Source organism: Sinocyclocheilus rhinocerous, unplaced genomic scaffold (genome assembly GCF_001515625.1).
Source record: "Sinocyclocheilus rhinocerous isolate Xijiao unplaced genomic scaffold, SAMN03320098_v1.1 scaffold313, whole genome shotgun sequence".
NCBI lineage: Eukaryota > Metazoa > Chordata > Actinopteri > Cypriniformes > Cyprinidae > Sinocyclocheilus > Sinocyclocheilus rhinocerous.
In genome coordinates, this window is record NW_015627539.1 from 831,747 (window position 1) to 850,947 (window position 19,201).

A 19,201-nucleotide genomic window follows, 5' to 3' on the forward strand; every position below is an offset into this window, starting at 1 on the left:
ACATGGCACTAAAATGTCATCGTAATTTAGTGTATGTGTGGGTCTAATTATTATTATATTATTAAATATGACTTTTTTTCCATTTCAGAAATATTTAGTAAATTATTACATCACTAATGAATACCAGCAAAAACCATGAATGAATGAACGAACAAATTAGTCAATCAATGATCTGTTCATTTGCATGGCTTTATTGTGTCAAATATGTTCATTTTATTTATTAATACAATGTACTAGTATTTATTTTAATACTAGCATCTGTCTGATTTAAAGCAGGCAGAATGCTAGATCTAATGATCCGTCGCCAAAATAATGAAAATAACTGTTGTGTTTACACTTTCAGTCATCAAGCTTTGCATCTGGTGGTTTGCCTCCATGTTGTGCATTAAAATCATGTAATTCAAAACACTCTTTCACCTAGCCTACATGGCATAACAATAGCTGTCTATGGATATAAAGCTTATGTAGCTTCTGGCTGTAGTGTCTCTGAGTTTGTTGAGATATTAACACCTCTGTACCTTCAGGACTCACACTGAGGATTTTCACAGATTTTCAAAAAGAACTGAGGAAAAACACACAGTGCTCAAAAGTACCAATGAACCATTCATTGTGAAAGAATGGTTTAAATTAATTTGTAAACCAGAAAGGACTATGTTTATTTAAAAGAACTGGTACAAAAAACACTGTTTTGTTTTGTTCAAGACTTGGAAATATAGTACACACATCAATCCTCCAAACAGCCCATGCCGAGCAGGGGTATCATTTCTTTGGTATCATCTTCTTCAGTTTGAACATAGGCTTTTTTGGAATGACCACAAAGTTGTCACTTGCACTTTCTCTCACTCTGATCTGCAGGCAAGCACAAAAAAAGTGTATTTGATCATTGAATGCATTGCATCGATGGCTCCGTTTTACGGCTTTCAATCAAAATGGTATTGAAACAACTCTGCTCACCATTACTGTTGTAGTTGTGAACAGTCCGAGTTCATCAGTGGCTTTAACCTGTAAGGTGAACAGACCATCTCCAAAACCGGATACATCCAGTACGTAGAGCTGACCAGTGTTTGCCTCTACATCCAGCAGTGGACAGTGCTCCAGTAGGGAATACTGCAATTTTGAGCTCTCGCCCACATCAGGGTCTGATGCCTGAAGGAAACGCAACATTTCAACCAATTGCAAACAAACATGTTATTATATGTTATTAATAGTCTAGTATATTGCATTTTCATTTGGTTTAGTTATAGTTTGTTGGCTAGCAGCTTAGCTTCTTTTTGGGAGAAACATTTCAGACACCAAACTATACAGAAAATTCTGATCACTTAAAAAAAAAAGCAGCCCACATCTCCCAAATAAGGCATGATCTGAGGTAAGATTGATGTCAATAGCACGTATGGGAAAAGTTACATGCCAAGGTTCATTATTGCAGTTTATTACATTTATCACTTACCTGAACCTTCACTATAGGGAATTTGTATGGAGAGTTACTGGGGATTTGGGCCTCATATATTGCAGCATCAAACACAGGAGCTTCATTCACATTCACAACCTGAACACTGACCTGAAAATGAAGTGAGAGAAAGTCAATGCTAATATTTTTTGGCTTGTGTCAGTATGTGACTTTGACATGTACAAGAGCGAGGCCAGAAACATATTCTCCTGTGAAGGTCTTTCAGGATTCAAATACAACTAAAGTACTTGCTGCGTTTACTTTGTTGCCTCATGTACAACAGGACAATGTGTTGTTCGGATATTAAAGGAGACCTATTATGCCCCTTTTTACAATATGTATTATAAGTCTCAGGTGTCCCCCAGAATGTGTCTGTGAAGTTTCAACTCGAAATACCCCACGGATCATTTATTATATCATTTTGAAAATTCCTGTTTTGAGTGGAAGCAGAAACATGCTGTTTTCGTGCATGTATCTATAAATGCAAATGAGCTGCTGCTCCCCGCCCCCTTTTCCAGAATAGAGCTGCGCCTTTACAGCTCATTCCTCAGATACTCTGCTAAAAAACATGTTTGGTTTTGATTATCAGGTCTGTTGGGCTGAAATCATACGTTTTAAATCATATTAGTTTTAACTTCTTGCACGCGCATGCACAGAAAGCGGCTGTCACATGGCATGCGAGTACTAAACGGAAAAGTTCTTTCACGTCTTATTGCGCTTAAACTGTCAAATACACACAAGTTTATGTTAAAAACACACATGAGTTACAAAAACAGTCGGTTATGTCTGTGAAGGTAAACAGATGGGAAAGAAATCACATGTTTATATTAGATGTGTGTGGCAGCAGCATAATATACAGTAAATAAATCCACGGCTCTCTTGTCTCCTCTGAGGCTGGGACTCTAAATAGTGGTCTGTGCTCATCAGTGCAGCCAAAGAGAGAACAGTTAGCATGCTTTGCTCGAACTTTTGCAATGGAGTTACAACTGGTACACCATTGTCACTTGCGAAAAAAAAAATGGTGGCGCCATGGGTGGAAACGTGCTGATTAAGGGGCGGTAATATTATAATAAGATCCCCTTTCTACGTCACGGTGGGAGCGAAATCTGATGCACTCGTACTGATAGCACTCAAACGTGGAAAAAGTCAGATTTTCATGATATGTCACCTTTGTTTGCATAGTATGTTTCCGGCCTTAGTTTGTAGTGAGAATAATACCATTGTCTCTGCAGTGTTTGGAGGAGTTCTGGAGTCTATGGCCTCTACTGTGAGGATGTACCACTCCTCTTCCTCCTTGTCCAGTGGTCTGAGAGCTTTTATAATTCCCTCACCATCCACAGAGAAGACATCCTTGTGTGACTTCATGTTATAGCTGACTGTAACCAGTGGACTCCCTGTTAATGCCTTGACTTTGCCTACTATCGTGGCCTCAGGTTCGTTCTCCTTGATTGTAAAGTTGTAGGAGGAGCTCTCAAAAGCCAAACCGTCAGTTTTGAAATGAATCAAGACTTTGGCTATAGAGAGAAGAAAGAATTAATTTATGAAGAATGAACGCTAAAAGGCAGTAACAGCTGTATTAACACATGGCGCTCGCAGACATGTTTCTGCCTTTTAATATTTATATAAGTGGGAACAAGCTACACTCAAACCTTCATCAGATTGTGCTGGTGTTCCTTGATCTGTCGCTATAGCAGTCAGGGTTAGCAGTGTGTCTTCTGTGACCTCACTAAGGTCAGAGGTCAAAGTGATGTCTCCTGTTTCAGCATCCAGTGCGACCATGGAAGAGTTTTCAGAGAAACTACAGAAAGACAACATTCATGCATGTAGGTGTTTTCATGGTTTTGCCTTCATATTAATGATTCTAAAGCCACAGAATATTAGTCTTGAGCTGTACCTGTAGCTAATGATTGCGTTGGATCCGGCATCTTTATCTGTGGCAGAGACTGTTAGCAGCACCTCTCCAACCTTGGCGTCTTTAACCAGAATGCTTCTGCTGTAAGTGTCAGAGCTGAAGACTGGAGCGTTGTCATTGACGTCTGTGATACTGACCCTCACTGTGGTGATGTTCTGCAGAAAATAAACACAAGCTATCCTTTGTAGTACAGACCAAAATCTCATATTTGCAATGTTGTCTAATTTGCTTGCTACCAAGTGCTTCAAACAAAACATGGAAAATCTTTCAAACTTTCTAATACATGAAGCTCTGGCAAATCAATCTTCCTTAAAACCACTTGTACAAACATAGATTTGTTTGCTGCCAGACAGATAAACCTTTTACTCCCAGACTGTTGCGTAAAGCTTGCCAATAAGATGCTTGCATTATGAGAAGTTTTTGCATTATTATTAATATGCAACAGCCAATCTGTGAACGGTCTGTGGGAATGCCGTCTGTTGTGGAGACTAAGATTGTTCCAGTCAATACAATTACAAAACTGTATTAAAGTACATATAGTCACACCATGCAATCATGCAAATAAGTGGAAATTAATACATTTCTTGGTGGGATTGCATGATCCATTGCAACAATGACCACATCATACACGTCCTGTGTCTCCCGATCCAGCGCCTCGATAGCTAGTAGAGTCCCATCCTACAAGATAAGGAAATATTTTGGTACAAGCGGAGTAAGATCTGGACACTGACATTACAATGTCTATAAAAATATGATATCATGTAGATAGGCACTCTAAGCATCAGTGACCGCTCTCGTAAGTCCTCTCACCTCTCTGAAGCTGAATATTCCACTGTGTGAGTAAGTAGTGATGGCGACACGTCCGTTTTCTCCAATGTCAGAGTCTGTGGCTGATATCACGCACACCTCTCCAGGTGATGAGGGAGTGTAAACACCTTCCTGAATCTCAATGCGCTCTGGGAGAGGAAGGAATTGTGGGTTGTTATCGTTGACGTCCAGAACAGTGATGTTGACCTGAGCTGTGGAGCTTAAACCGTCATCAGGCTGGTCTACAGCTATTACCTAAAGAAAACAACGCAAGCAGCCCATTTAGAATGAATAGACAATCCTGAACATGTTGTGAATAGTTGTGTTCAAGAGATGAATATGATGTGTGCATTGTACCTGTATAATGTAATTGCCTATAATTTCTCTATCCAAGGTGGCATCGCTCCTGAGTGATATTACTCCTTGACTGTTGATAACGAAGGTATCACTGTCCATGATAAAGTGACCTTTAGAGAACCCACCCTGATCGGAAAGAAACAAGAAAAGGTAAGTGCATCAAAACAACAATTCTGGCTTGGCAAAGGCTTACTTGGTTGGAAGTTTGAGGATTATTTACAGTGTAGATCTTTGTATACTTATAACCTAGACATTTCATGTCAGTTTTGATGAGATTCGTCCTTTTAGTGTTTGTGAGTGTGTATTTTTGGTCACACTTTAATTTGGGGACCAATTCTCACTATTAACTAATTATTAACTATGGAGGATTAAGGGATCTAAAATCTGGTCATGCAGAACAAAGCATTAATATGTGCTTTATAAGTACTAATAAACAGCCGATATGCTAGTAATATGCATGCTAATAAGAATTGGTCCTTAAAATAAAGTGTTACTTTTTTATTATTTATTTGTACAAACAGACAGCAAGGTTTTCAGGAACAGTACCAGGTCTAGATCAGTGATTTTAGTCTGAAGCACAAACTGGTCCTGTGGTGAATTTTCCAGAATAGACACTGTGTACTCATCCTGCTCAAATTTTGGCGGGTTGTCATTCACGTCTTCAATGGTGACAGACACCACAGCGTTTGCCGTCTTACTGGCATCATCCTGCTGAGCTGCCTGTTTTTACAAGGAAACATTGATGAGAAAACATGAAGAATCAAAATACTGAAATCTCTTCAGATTCATACCATAAGCCTAATGGATTTCATAAATGTCTTTAGAAACATGTTATACCTGTATGTAAACCATTATCTGCTCAATTTCCTCTCTGTCTAGTGCTGTTGTCACGGAGATGACTCCACTGTTTCGGTCGATTTCAAAGTTGCTCTGATATTCATTTGGAAAGACTGGAACGGAAATATGGATATATGTGCTTTGTTATTATCAGAAATGTAACTCAGATCAGTACATTTCATTATTTAGATCAGTTTAAGAAACATTGTTTATTGATTAGATTAGGGCGCAGGTCATGTATGTGCATTGTAATTCTGTTAATGGCACCTGTTGTTATGCTGTAAACGACAGGCTCGTTGATGCCCGTGTCGCCATCTTGAGCTTTTATTTCCTCAGGAGTGAAGTCTGACAATTGTCCTGCCTGGGCACAGACAAAAAAAGACATAAAGGGTTTTATTTGTTTGGTCAGACATGGTTTTAAAGCTTTAATCGTTCTGAAATGTCGTTTACCTGATTTTCCTCAATGGATGCTTCATAGAGACTGTGATCAAAATAAGGGTTTAGGTTGTCAAAATCTTCTACCGTTATTGTAACAGTTGTTGTGTCACTGAGTCCTCCTTTATCCTACAAGAAATCAAACTCACTTAAAAATAACCCCACTAGTAACCCAACTATTGCTAACTGTGGTTTATTTTAACCTAATGAAACAATCTCATCTCAGTCAGTTGGGTTGAAAGTTACCCAACCACTGAATTTACTATTATTATAATTTTTATGACATTAAAATTGATTTTGTACTTTGTTTTCAAATACCAAATCTTTATTTGATATAATAACAATATGATTTATTTTTATTTTTTTTACATTTTTTAAAATATAAAATATACAGATTTTTATAAAATACAAGAGAGAGAAAATTCAAAAACAAATACACATATCAATATCTATCTATCTATATGCTAATGGTTTATAGTTATTAATTTTAGGAAGCTAACTGGGAAAGTGTATTCATTTACATCTCATTACATTATTCAATAAAACTGTCAAGGAATTTGAATTTGAACAAAGATACAGTTTTTGGGATATATTTAACATTCAGTAAGTAATAATTAATAAGAGATATATAAATAATAAACTTTACCTTTCATAATTAAGCTGCTGTCTCTTGACTGGACTGTATAAATTTTAACTGTCACTGCAGAAGCCATACTTTATTTTAACTTGCTGGATTGCTACTAAAATAACCCAACAATCTAAAAAAAATACCCAGTAATTAAAAAATAATATATTTTTTTAAATAACCCAACATAGTGATCCAATATGTGCAACCCAACATTTTTACTATGTAGTGTTGAATTACTATCAACCTTAAAATGATTGTTCTCAGTCCAAACATCATAATCCTGTCATCACCAATGCCTTTCCTGATCCTCACACTTTTACTGTATGGAAAAAGCAGCTTGGACATTCTGCTAAACATCTCTTTTTGTGAGTATATGATGACAGAACTATGCTTTGAATGATAGACGAGCAATATTTTGAAATTTACTGATCATGATGTGGATGCAGGACTGGTAGGATGTGAGAAAGTTTGTCTTTACTCTAGCTTCCACAGTGAAGATGTACTGTTGAACATTGTTGTAGTTCAGACGTTGTTTCAACCTGATGTTACCGTCCTGTCTCACTTCAAAGTCATCTGGTACTGGATGCTGTTAATAGAGTGGAAGTGATCAATTAAAATGAGGATATGGATAAGTTTATGGACACAAGCTGAGCTTACATAGCTGTTGCACAATGCAGCCTATTGTATATATCAAATTCATGAGAATTGTTCACGACCCACCAGTATTGAATACGTAATTCGGTTGTTTTCTGGAGAGACATCTGCATCGTCAGCCCTCACCCTGAGCACATCTGAACCCACAGTTGTCGTCTGGAGCAAAAGACAGGGTTTACTAAGAGATGTGAGATCTCTCAGTGACCAAACACACTACAGCTGTATAGAGACGTGACATTACACACACCTCTGACACTGTGGCGCTGTATGACTTGCTCTGGAAGATCGGAGGGTTGTCATTGACGTCCAGAACATCTACCTTCCGGATGTTTTTTAGCTGAAATGAACAATGAAGACTTCATCTTTATTTCTATAATGCTTTGCTTTAATTATTTTATGATGTTATTGTTTAAATAAACATACCCCTCCTGAGCAGGTGACTGAATAATATAATTTCTCTCCATGCTAGAAGAAATAAAACATACAAAGAGTGAAAAAAAAAAATCAAATGCAATATTATCAGCTATGTCAGAATTGGTAAAGAAAGCTTAGTTAAGTCAGTAGAGACTAGCTGAGACTCTACCAACTCAATGAATCAGTGAGGCTGGAACAAACCTCCTTTAGTTCATCAGCGTCCAGTGGTTTTTTGGTCCGTACAGTAGCGGTCGAATCTCCATCAGAATAAATCAGCTCCAGAAATTCCAAACCAATAGGAAAGAGATATGCCTCCAGAAGCAGACGATCATTAGGTCCGATATTAGTGAGAATCTCTACATCACCTTAGGCCAGGTTAAATACACATTTAAATGCATATTCTAACACACAATTTAAAACATAAATACTAGATAATATCAGTGTTGTTCTTATTGTTTTTTACTTGCAAATAGTAGCGTGGACTAATAGTATTCAGTTAAGTCCATGTGGGCATATCTCACCTTCATATCCCTCCAGGACGCTCCCTACATTAATATTAGTTCCAGTTGCACAGTTTATCTGCGAGGAACCTTAAACAGTAACAAGTCATTGGTTTAAGAATTTAACAAACAGCTAAAGTCCTGAACTCAGTAGCACAAAATACACTAAATCATACAGTGTATTGATTTAACAACGAATATTAATTGGTGAAAACTCCAGTGTCCAAACTCATGTAAATTAATCTTAAATCACTCCACTTATATTAGTAAGCAAAATTGTTTCCTATTAAATTCTGACAGGCATATTAATTCACTAGAAGAGCTTTGTCCTTTAAAACACATGCTTTTGAACAATAGACAATCGATAGAATTAAATGGAACTACTAAAAGGTTAGGCATCACATCCAAATGTTTGAATTTAATATTGTTACTTCAGCTGGTTGTGGATAAATTTGACTTACCGATAGCACTCCTTACACTGTGGACATGCAGACAGGCTAAAATAATTAAAATAGAGAATAAGACCATTTTTCCACAATTCACAGTCAGTGCAGCTTGTTTTAAGAAGCCTGGCAGTGAAGAGAATGACTGTTTGTTGTGTAATATTGGTCTCTGAGCTGTTTATTAATTGTATGCCATAAACAGTTATGGCCTCAAATAAAGATGTGTAAGCTGGTATCAAAGGTGCTTCATAGAGGCCAATTATTCAGGATTGACCGCATATAGGACGGGATGTAGCCAAAAAAAAAAAATCATGTTACAAGTTTATTTGAGGATATCTGACATTTTGAACCTAGACTTCGTTATTGGCCTTTACTTGATCTTGTTCCACCATTTCTACTCATGCAATTGTTTCAGTCATCTGGGTCTATCCATCTTATTTTGGAAGTAAGCTTTTTTTCTGTGAATGTGTAATACTTCTGACTGATTAGTTGCTAATGAGTAAATAACTAGAACAGCAAGATAACCTAAAGTTTTGTGTACCTAAAATAACCGTAAGCGGATGACACCAAAAGCCCATATTTAAGTTATAAATCTAAAGACTTTTATGCTGGACTTTGGCCTGCAATTGAACATGCTGTACAGGCTAAACAGATATGTGACAACGATGAATTCACACCATGCACTGATGTGTTAGAAGACCTGGCTTTTTACTCAAGTGTTGCTAAGATCACATTACAAAATGATTTCCAATTAGATTATATACATTTAACTATTGATTAGGTGATCAGTGATTAGGTTGTTAAAGGCAGGGTATGTGATTTTTCAAAAACACTTTAGAAAACTGATTCGGGCCGAATAGCAAAACAAACTTGTAGCCAATCAGCAATAAGGGGCGTGTCTACTCGTCTCGTGATGTGGAGGAGAGAGCTTTCAGTGCATGGGACGGACATTAGCCGAGCCGAGCGACAGAAAGATAGAGATGGCGGATAAAAAAACAAAAGAGGAAAACGTCTGCGGAAAGATAAGGCAAGAAGTAGGACCCGTGTAAAATATTGGATCAGCTTTCCAGTGCTGGAGAGAACTCAAGGATCAACATTGGCTACCAGAAATCGCTTACTCTGCCTTTAAAATCGAATCACTCAAAAATCATTGTAAGGTTTAAGATATTTTTCCATATCTTTTTATTATGTGGATGTTTTACTAGTGATGGTAGAGCTTTGCGGATCTTTTGTTTTGAATCAGTGCTTTAATTGTACATTTGACTTGACGTCTTGAAGTTGCAAAACCTCGTCCAGCCTTTATCAATTCCAAATTAATTTGATGATATTTCCACTACCATCCCAACTACCACACCTTTATTTCTATTCACTACTGTTAATTAGTGTAATAATAAGTTTGTTTTGTCACTATAGTGTTAAAAAGCATTTTTTAACATTTTGTTTTAGAGGAATTTCTGTAATATTTAACAGAAATATCAGAAAACATACATCTTGTGTCATCAAGAAAAATCATACTCTACTAACTTAAGATATTTATTGACAAAAAAATATTTGAAAATTAGTCAATACAGATGATAATTACCAAAACGTTTACAATATTAATATTCATCTTTTTTTTTTTTGTCTAAAAAGTCTATTACGTCAGTTTAAGATGCCACCTAAATGGGGCAGCAGTGCACTGCTGGGTCCCAGGAGGTTTCATAAATGTCATTAATGTGTACTGTGTTGTTTGAATCTGTCAAAACTGTTGTCAGTTTTGTAGAAAGAGCTATTAAATTGACAGTGTCTTGAGCAAAAAAAAAAAAGTACAAGGTCAATTTCCTGCCTCTTTTATTTGGAAATATTACTATGTATGTGCGTGTTTTTGCTCAACCAAACCTCATGATCTACAGTCAAACAGAATTCCATGGCTCACGTAACAAAACCTGCCTGAACTGTTTGTTCCAAAGCAGTTTTACAAAATATAGTGCCTTAAAACTCCCTAAAACGGTTAGTTTGGGTGGATGAAGAAGAAACTTGGGGAGCCAAAACTCAGCAGGGAGAGCCAATCCTTTTGGAACATGTTAAACGAAAATTCTAAGAAATATCAATAATGGTGGAATGAACCAAAAGTGCAGGTGCAGCTGCAGGTGGAGGCGATTCAAACATATATAAGTCTGATGGGTCACAGTACAGAAGAAGACTGAGGAACATTTGAAGACTCATTCATCTGTATCTCCAACAACAGAATGGTAAGACTCATTTTAATATGGTTCTTGTCTCTGTATGATTGCAGGGTTGTCACGAAATGATAAATGTCTGATAAATTGATAGTCTTATCTATTTCATAATCTATATGCAGGTATTTTTTGCATTTTAGAGCTAAAATAATAAACTATTTTTTATTTCATCATTCCACTTGCTATACAGTCATATTAACAAGGTGAATTCTCAGTAAATATAAGATTTTTTGCAAGTTACATACCGACTTAAATATAAATGTACTTAAGCAAAAAAGTGTGAAGCCTAACAAAATAATCATATTTATCTCTGCATTCACTTTCCTGTGTGTTTAATCTCCAGATTTCAGAGCAGAGAGAGATGAAGAAAATTCTCTCAATGAAGATGTTGCTTCTGGTTCTGCTGGGATCCAGTGTGACTGAGGGACGGTTTATGAGTAAATGTGAGCTGAAGGCCAAGCTGGAGGCTGCACGGTTTCAGGTCATTAAGGTCTTGGGAGAAGAATTGAGCGCAAAAAGATCTTGTCGCTAGACGTGTGTAATAGAGTTACTTTTCTTTCAGATTGTTCAGGAGGCTATATTTCCATGTCACATGGTATGCAGCTATGAGGTTCATTACCTTCATCCATATGCTTTTTTTTTCTTTTTGAGGCAGTTGTCTGCAAGGCCAAAGGCTCTGACTTCAACCTCAACTTCATTTAAAACCATCAGCGCCTCCCATGAAGAGGACAATTCCGGTGAAGAGGACAATCCCGATGACACCCCACCTCAGTCATCCACCTCCACCTTAAGGCCTACATCAAGTTTCACTTCCAGGGCCACAAGCTCCACCTCAAGCACCACCTCAAAGCCTACATCAAGTCCCACCACAAGACCCACCACAAGCTCCACCACAAGACCAACCACAGATTCCTCCACAAGACCCACCACAGGCTCCACCACAAGACAAACCACAGGCTCCACCACAAGACCAACCAGAGATTCCACCACAAGACAAACCACAGGCTCCACCACAAGACCAACCAGAGATTCCACCACAAGACAAACCACAGGCTCCACCACAAGACCAACAATAGGCTCCACCACAAGACCAACAATAGGCTCCACCACAAGACCAACCACAGGCTCCACCACAAGACCCACCACAGGCTCCACCACAAGACCCACCACAGGCTCCACCAAAGACTCCACCTCAAGCTCTACCACAAGCTCCACTTCAACCCCCACCACAGACTTCACCACAAGACCCACCGCAAGACCTGCCACAAGCCCCAACCATAAGACTGACTCACTAGAGGCTCCACCTCAGGATCTACCACAAGCACCACCACAGACTCCACCTCAAGCTCTACCACAGAGCTCCACTTCAACCATCACCACAGACTCCACCACAAGCTCCACTACAACCCCTACCACAGACTCCACCACAAGCTCCACTTCAGCCCTCACCACAGACTCCACCACAAGCTCCACTTCAACCCCCACCACAGACTCCACCACAAGCTCCACTTCAACTCCTACCACAGACTCCACCACAAGCTCCACTGCAACCTCCACCACAAGACCCACCGCAAGACCTGCCACAAGCCCTACCATATGTCCCACTAGAGGTTCCACCTCAGGATCTACCACAAGCTCCACTTCAACCCCCACCACAGACTCCACTTCAACCCCCACCACAGACTCCACCACAAGCCCCACTTCAACCCCCACCACAGCCCACTAGAGGCTCCACCTCAGGATCTACCACAAGCACCACCACAAGACCTGCCACAAACTCCACCTCAGGACCCTTCACAATCTCTCCTTCAAGACCCTCCCCAAGGAATGCTTCAAACACCAACAGAAGCCGGCGTCACGTTTCTTTTTTAAACAAACCCAACGATCCCATCTTTAGGGAGAAGGAGCAAAAGCGCCTGTATGGAGTGTTTCAGCTCAGTGATGAGTGGGCCTGTGATTCTGGCAAGGTGCCATCTCTCAATATTTGCAACATGAAATGCACTGGTAAGTTTGCAGGGAAACATGTCAAACATCACAAATAAGAGTTATACCTGAATGTTGTCACTCTTTAGAACTATGAATAAAAGAAAACAATTAAATTTGATCTTTTAACCTTTTAAATGACATTGCTTGCCTGAAGACCCTGATGAACAGCAGGTAAGTACACATCAGCAAACAAACAGCTCAATCAAACAAACACTCATTTACATAACACTGTGTTACTTATTTAAAATATTAAGTGTATTTGAAATATAAATTCAAAACAAAAAAGAATTTTATTCAGTATATTAACAGACAAATGTGTTTGAAACTCAATAAATGATTAGAAAATTAAAGAAATCTGAATCTGTAAGGAAATTTTGGTAATACTTTATTTTAAGGTGTCCTTGTTACACGTTACATGTACTTATTGTTATAATAACAATTAATTATGCATAATTACATGCAAGTAACCCTAAGCCAAACCCTAATTCTAACCCTAACCCTAACCATATAGTAAGTACATGTTTTTAATAATTAGTAATTATTACTCGGTACTTAAATGTATAATGTATACACTGGAACAGGTACACCTTAAAATAAAGTGTAACCAAACCATGACTTATTTTGTAACAGGCCACCTAAACCTCAAGTGAACCCCTCTTATTTGAAGAAGATGTAAGTTGAAAATATTTTTAAGACATTATAATTTTACTAATCATGTCAATACACGCTAAATATAACAATGCAAAACATATAAATTAAAATAAGTACATATTATAGTGCCTTTTATGGAACAAATATTATTTCTGGGGTTGTTTTGCTTGTTTAGGAAGCTGTTTGTTAATGGTGTCAATTAATTACTATCAAAAACAGCAATGCATAACAACCGTGTTCAAATCCTTTCTTGTAACATGCAAAGGTTTTCGTTAAGTGAACTGTTACATATAACTACTTTTACATATAATACTACTTGTTATAATAGTTTTTAATTCGTTCTGTTAAAAACGAGCTGTCAAGGGGTTCTTTTATTATTAGCTATAATTTCCGAATACTACTACTACAACTAATAGTGACAATAATAATAATAATAATAATAATTTATAAAATGAAAGAAAAAAGAAAAGAAAAAAAAAATATATATATAGGGAGATATTGGAAATTGGAAAATACCGGAAGTGAACGCGCAGTAAAGGAAGACGTGCTGCGCGTGACGCAGATCACATGACCCCTGTCAACATCCAGCATGGCTGACGCGGACAGCCAGAGATGTGTGAGCGCCTTGTTGAACGGAATCACGCAGAGACTATATTACGGTAATACCGAAATCACGGAGGAGTTTCTGAAGAATGAGCTGTACGCGGAGATGACGCAGGACGAGTTCCGCGCGCTGCATGACAAGATGAGGTCGCTTCTGAAGGTGCTTTCTCCTCTACAGCAGTTTCTGACAGCAGAGACGATCAGCGCTATTTCTGCAGTTAAACACACACGCAAACATTTCATAGCGAGATTTCACTGTTTACCAAACTAAATGCAGGCGTGGACTGCACTGTTCTCTGTCTGCCACTAGAGAGCAGCGTATCACTAAATGTCGATATCATGAAGGTTCATTCGGGTGATAACAATGTAGTCGTTTACTACTTTGCAGAATGTCTATCATTATAAAATGTATCATTTGTAACCTATATTTTATTTTATATCGTATGCTTTTTTATTAAATGCTAAATACACAACAAAATAAAATCAAAATAGACAACACCATACGAATACAAGGGGTTTACAAAATAAAAAAAATAAAAAAATATAAGATGCCATTTTCAAGATTTACTTTCCAATTAGCTTCAGCAAATAGAATTATATGTATACATTTGTTTATTATCAATACATTTAATCAATAGCCATGAACACAATTAGGGCTGTGCAATATAAATTGCTCCTTTTGCTTTTATGTATGTGGAATTTACCAAGTAAAATCATGACTTTCACCATAAAATTAAGAGATGTTTTTTTATTATTCAAAAACATCTTTGCAAAAAAAGTATTTTTTATCCTCTTTTATCAAAGTACAACAGTACAGTGTTATTTTAGTATCGAAATGCTATTTTAGTAATATTTAGAATTGTTATTTTTTATGTTATTTTTTTATGTTTTCTTTGCTTTTATTGTAATTTTAGTTTTTTTTTTATTTGTGTGTTTTTGTCATTTTTATTTACAGAATATTTTATTAATATTTTAAATTATTTTTTATTTATATATTATATTTTCTGTTTTCATTGTAATTTTCATTGTAATATTAGTTTTAGTAATTTTTTATTTTATAAAAATATTATATCATTTTTAATCATTTTATTTCAGTTTTAATTTGAGTTATTTTAATGCATAAAGTTAAACTAAATAAAAATGAGAAATATTGTCTTGGCATTAGCTAAAACAAATAAATGCATTTTTTTTAAAGTTATATTATTTCAGTTCAAGTTTATTTTATTTTAAGTATTGGAAGTTGTTAATGGTTTTGGTAGTAGTTGACTATAATAACCCTGCAACAGTGTAGAGTTTGTAGAGTTTGTGCTGTCTCCCTCCACCCTTGACCTCATGTTTCTGTGTCTCCGTCAGTCCATCGCTTCAGCAGACATGGATCAGGCGCAGCTGGAAGCGTTCCTCACGGCGCAGACAAATTTTGTAATGGTGTCTATTGTTTTTTTCAGCAGGATCAGTATGTTCTTGAAATATATTGATTTCAGTATGTGCATGAGGTTTTGAGCTCTAATCCATGTCTTTTGCTCCTGTGATATCAAGAGGTCTGGTTTACAGGAAACAGAGACCCATTAGTGACATTAGCCGTTATTATTCTGCCATTACGTCTTTCTGCTTATCATCAGCTCTTTCCTGTGAAGTTCATTTAGGGTTTTTATGTTTGCAGATTTGAGATGCTTATCCGTAATATCTGCTGAATGTTATTGTTTAACCTCAGTGAGTCAAGACGAGAATGACAGCCTTCTTTTTTGGGTGATTGTATTTTTGTAAATGCACAGTTAGCGCTGTTTGTCAGTGTGAGTGCTCCGATTGTTTTGTATCATTCGTGCCATGTGCAGAGAGATGCATTATACGCTGTATGATTCACGCGGCCTTCTTTTTTGGGTGATTGTATTTTTGTAAATGCAGTTAGCGCTGTTTGTCAGTGTGAGTGCTCCGATTGTTTTGTATCATTCGTGCCATGTGCAGAGAGATGCATTATACGCTGTATGATTCACGCTCGGAGAATAGAGGACTGTGGAGTGTTCAATTGTCTTCAGAGCAGCAGGAGAGCAGAAAAATCCCTCATCACGGGTGCAATGAAGCTGAAATGAGGAGATTGATTCTTCATTCAGGGTCACGGGATCAATTACTGCTGGATAAAACCACAAATCATTTCAGATAGTGCCGTGTTTGTGTTGGATGGGAAGAGACTATTTTTACACATCCGCAGTCATGCATTAGAGCACAAATATGGTTACTTATAGTTTAATTATTAATAGGAGTGAAAAAGCATTACATTTTCAGGGCGGACCTGTTGTTGTCTAGTTGTCTGTCACACCTTTTCTGAAGAGTTCAGGTCATGCTGCTGTTTTCAGTTCTGCGCTCTGTGCTTGCAGCCGCTGTCAGTTAATTCAATTTCACAGATTAATTTGCAGCTTAATTGGGCTCGTTTATTGAATATCGTTGTGTCAATTGTGATAAGCCTTTCCAATGTTATTATATTTACTGGAGTCACTGTCGCTATGGTTACAGGTGATGCGATATGGCTACTGTGAGCACACAAAAGGAACTTGACATCAGTTGATTCATTCATGCAGCAGCTAAACAGGACGCTCTGAGAGTCACGCCTGTTATTAAATGCACTTGTCATAATCTGTGTGGATGTAGCACTAGCATAGTTTACTAGTCTACTTACTATGTATATGTGAGTCCTTCTAGTTCGTTACCTAGTGAAATTCAGCCCAGTTACTGATATTTAATTGATCACTTTTTCTCTATTTTCAACCAGTAACTGGTTACAATTCATAATAAGGTTTAATTTTTTAACATTAGTTGATGCACTGGAAATCATAAACTAACAATGAATGCAACTAATAATACAAGTTCTATGAATTAACATTAGTCAGTGTATTATGAAAAAAATTAACAATTAACAATAATGTATTATTAATTTTTTCCCCTGTAATTCAGTAAAATTTTTGTCAAATAAATTAATACTTTTATTCAGCAAGGATTAGGGTTGCAAAAAGGTGGAAAATTTCCAGTAAATTTCAGAAACATTTCAGAAATTTTGCAAACTTTCCCAGATTTTTTAGAATATTCCAGGGATTTTTGGAAAGTTTCCGGAAATTTTCCACCCCTTTGCAACCCTAGCAAGGATATGTTAAATAGATCTAAATGGACAATAAAGGTATTTATAATGTTACAAAATATTTCTATTTCAAATAAATGCTGTTCTTTTGAACTTTATATCCACCGAAGAATCCTGAACAAAATGTATCACAGTTTCCACAAAACTATGAAGCAGCACAACTGTAATAATAATCAGAAATGTTTCTTGATCTCAAAACCAGCATATTAGACTGATTTCTGAAGGATCATGTGACACTGAAGACTGTAGTAATGATGCTGTAAATTCAGCTTTGATCACATTACATTTTACAATATATTACAATAGAAAACAGTTATTTTAAATTTACATTTTACAATACATTACAATAGAAAACAGTTATTTTAAATTGTAATAATATTTCATAATATTACTGTTTTTACTGTATTTTTGATTAGCCTTGGTGAGCAGCATAAGAGATTTCTTATATTGGGTTACCCAAATTTGTCTTTCCTGAAGGAGACACCAGTGCAAGTCAGCAAATAGTGTTTATGTTGTAGGTTAGTTTAGGGTTTAGGCTGTATTTGTGTTGGAAGGAAACACAGCGTAGGAGCCACTTCGGGTATCCCGATGATGTCATAAAAACCTGCTTCGGCTGCTGATGTCATCTGAGTCCTGTTCTTCTGCCTTTCTGGATCATTTTACAAAAAACGCTTTGACACGGTTCTTTTGCTGCTCTGTAATTACGGTAACTAGCGTAGTCAGCTGGTCATTATCACAAAATAAATCATGAGGGTGATCCGCATCCAGGCGAGAGTTGAAGGCTGAATGTGCATTATTCCACTTGGACATAAAATATTGATTCACAATTTTGTGAGATGAAAGAGTGAAGAGAGATAGGAAACTAAGTAGGAAAACTGTTCAGACAATGATTAATTATGCAGTTTAGCATCACCATGGAAACATTTGTTCACAGAATGCTGAACGACCAATCAGAATCAAGAATTCCAGGAGACCCTTCAGGAAATGCAAATCTAGTTCTTTATTGTCATTCAAACGGTTTAAAAAACATTCTATTTACTGATTCTAAAAAACAAGTTCAGAATTCTGAGGATTTTTGATGTCATTTTTCTTTGAGTGGGAGCTACTTTGTTTCCCGTATTGTGAATCTTACACCGCTGTGTTGATGCAGGTTGACTCTGTAACAGGTGTGTCAGCAGCATTACTGAAATTACCCATTGACACTGAGCACTGATGTGTTGTTTAAAGTGCATTTGGGTCAGTTCAGGTTCACTGCTCGTACTGCATGTAAATGGCCCCCTTTCTTTCTCTCTGTACTTTAGAGCTCTGAGTTTGTGTGTTTGGAGTTTGATGAGCAGAAGGTGAATCTGGTGCTGAAGAAGATGGCAGAACTTCAGGAGAGCATCGACAGCATGGTGCACCGCAGCTAGAGCTCATCTGCCTCTTCATAGGTGTGTGTGAGAGAGAGAGAGAGAGAGAGTGAGGGGAATGTGCTTGTTTTATATGCTGTATTGTCATAAAGTTATATTCATCATAAATAATCACTGGCAAACCTCAAACTTGGATATCTGTGAGTCTATTACTTTTTTAAATTCATGATTATTTCCTCATACAGGATTTCAGGTTCTGTATTAGGCTGATGAAACACTGGGCAACTTTTTGAGCAATTTTGCTGGGCAACTTTGGGAAATGTTGCCATCAACGGGCAACCAGGAGAGACAAAGAGCCCACGACTGATCTAAATTATCCAAATAGAAATTTGTTACCCATTCTCAATGGGAAAGTGCCCAAGCAACGTTGCTCGAAAAAAGTTGCCTGACAAAATTGCTCAAAAAGTTGCCCCGTGTATCATCAGCCTTAGTTTTATAGTTTATAGTTCATAGTTTATTTATATTCCTGAAGTACTAACGTTTGAGTATTAAAGGAATAGTTCACCCAAAAATGAAAATTTGCTGTAAATCTACTCACCCTCAGGCCATCCAAGATGTAGATGAGTTTATTTCTTCATGGGAACAGATTTGGTGGAATGTAGCATAGCATCACTTGCTCACCAATGGATCCTCTGCAGTGAATGGGTGCCGTCAGAATGAGAGTCTTGTGCATATTTCGCTCCTGATTCCGAAGAGACGACTTTTTCACTGAAGAAAGCAATATTATGGATTCCTTTGTTTCTTACAAACGTGCAGCTTTTATTGTGATGTT

At 37.2% G+C, this 19,201-nt stretch overlaps 3 protein-coding genes across 3 annotated transcripts; 2 read left to right on the forward strand and 1 right to left on the reverse strand.

Moving 5' to 3' along the window:
• Nucleotides 1-733: 733 nt before the first annotated feature.
• On the reverse strand, nt 734-8,540 carry LOC107729974 (protocadherin Fat 4-like). Its single transcript, XM_016540713.1, has 20 exons — nt 8,453-8,540; nt 8,013-8,081; nt 7,693-7,856; nt 7,501-7,542; nt 7,325-7,414; nt 7,144-7,233; nt 6,902-7,009; nt 5,811-5,924; nt 5,628-5,721; nt 5,361-5,473; nt 5,070-5,243; nt 4,524-4,649; nt 4,170-4,421; nt 3,939-4,037; nt 3,342-3,514; nt 3,097-3,245; nt 2,666-2,961; nt 1,448-1,558; nt 955-1,146; nt 734-849 (listed from the first exon to the last, which is right to left on the reverse strand). Exons 1-20 carry the CDS (start codon nt 8,517-8,519, stop codon nt 760-762), a joined length of 2,613 nt encoding a protein of 870 aa, XP_016396199.1. The 5' UTR covers nt 8,520-8,540; the 3' UTR covers nt 734-759.
• A 1,556-nt stretch (nt 8,541-10,096) lies between these two features.
• LOC107729983 (mucin-5AC-like) lies at nt 10,097-12,379 on the forward strand. Its single transcript, XM_016540724.1, has 3 exons — nt 10,097-10,129; nt 10,997-11,143; nt 11,309-12,379. Exons 1-3 carry the CDS (start codon nt 10,097-10,099, stop codon nt 12,377-12,379), a joined length of 1,251 nt encoding a protein of 416 aa, XP_016396210.1.
• Nucleotides 12,380-13,843: 1,464 nt separating this feature from the next.
• Nucleotides 13,844-18,969, forward strand: LOC107730117 (COMM domain-containing protein 1-like). Its single transcript, XM_016540850.1, has 3 exons — nt 13,844-14,053; nt 15,247-15,318; nt 18,322-18,969. The coding sequence occupies exons 1-3, from the start codon at nt 13,880-13,882 to the stop codon at nt 18,427-18,429; spliced, it is 354 nt and encodes a 117-aa protein (XP_016396336.1). The 5' UTR covers nt 13,844-13,879; the 3' UTR covers nt 18,430-18,969.
• Nucleotides 18,970-19,201: the final 232 nt, after the last annotated feature.

Coding starts and splice junctions, on each gene's coding strand:
- LOC107729974 (XM_016540713.1), bottom strand. CDS start 8,519: ATGGTCTTATTCTCTATTTTAATTATTTTAGCCTGTCTGCATGTCCAC. Junction 7,234..7,324: donor ACAGCGCCACAGTGTCAGAG/GTGTGTGTAATG, acceptor CTTTTGCTCCAG/ACGACAACTGTGGGTTCAGA. Junction 4,038..4,169: donor GAATATTCAGCTTCAGAGAG/GTGAGAGGACTT, acceptor CTTATCTTGTAG/GATGGGACTCTACTAGCTAT.
- LOC107729983 (XM_016540724.1), top strand. CDS start 10,097: ATGGGGCAGCAGTGCACTGCTGGGTCCCAGGAG. Junction 10,130..10,996: donor GCACTGCTGGGTCCCAGGAG/GTTTCATAAATG, acceptor TTTAATCTCCAG/ATTTCAGAGCAGAGAGAGAT. Junction 11,144..11,308: donor CACGGTTTCAGGTCATTAAG/GTCTTGGGAGAA, acceptor TTTTTGAGGCAG/TTGTCTGCAAGGCCAAAGGC.
- LOC107730117 (XM_016540850.1), top strand. CDS start 13,880: ATGGCTGACGCGGACAGCCAGAGATGTGTGAGCGCCTTGTTGAACGGA. Junction 14,054..15,246: donor AGATGAGGTCGCTTCTGAAG/GTGCTTTCTCCT, acceptor TGTCTCCGTCAG/TCCATCGCTTCAGCAGACAT. Junction 15,319..18,321: donor CGCAGACAAATTTTGTAATG/GTGTCTATTGTT, acceptor TCTGTACTTTAG/AGCTCTGAGTTTGTGTGTTT.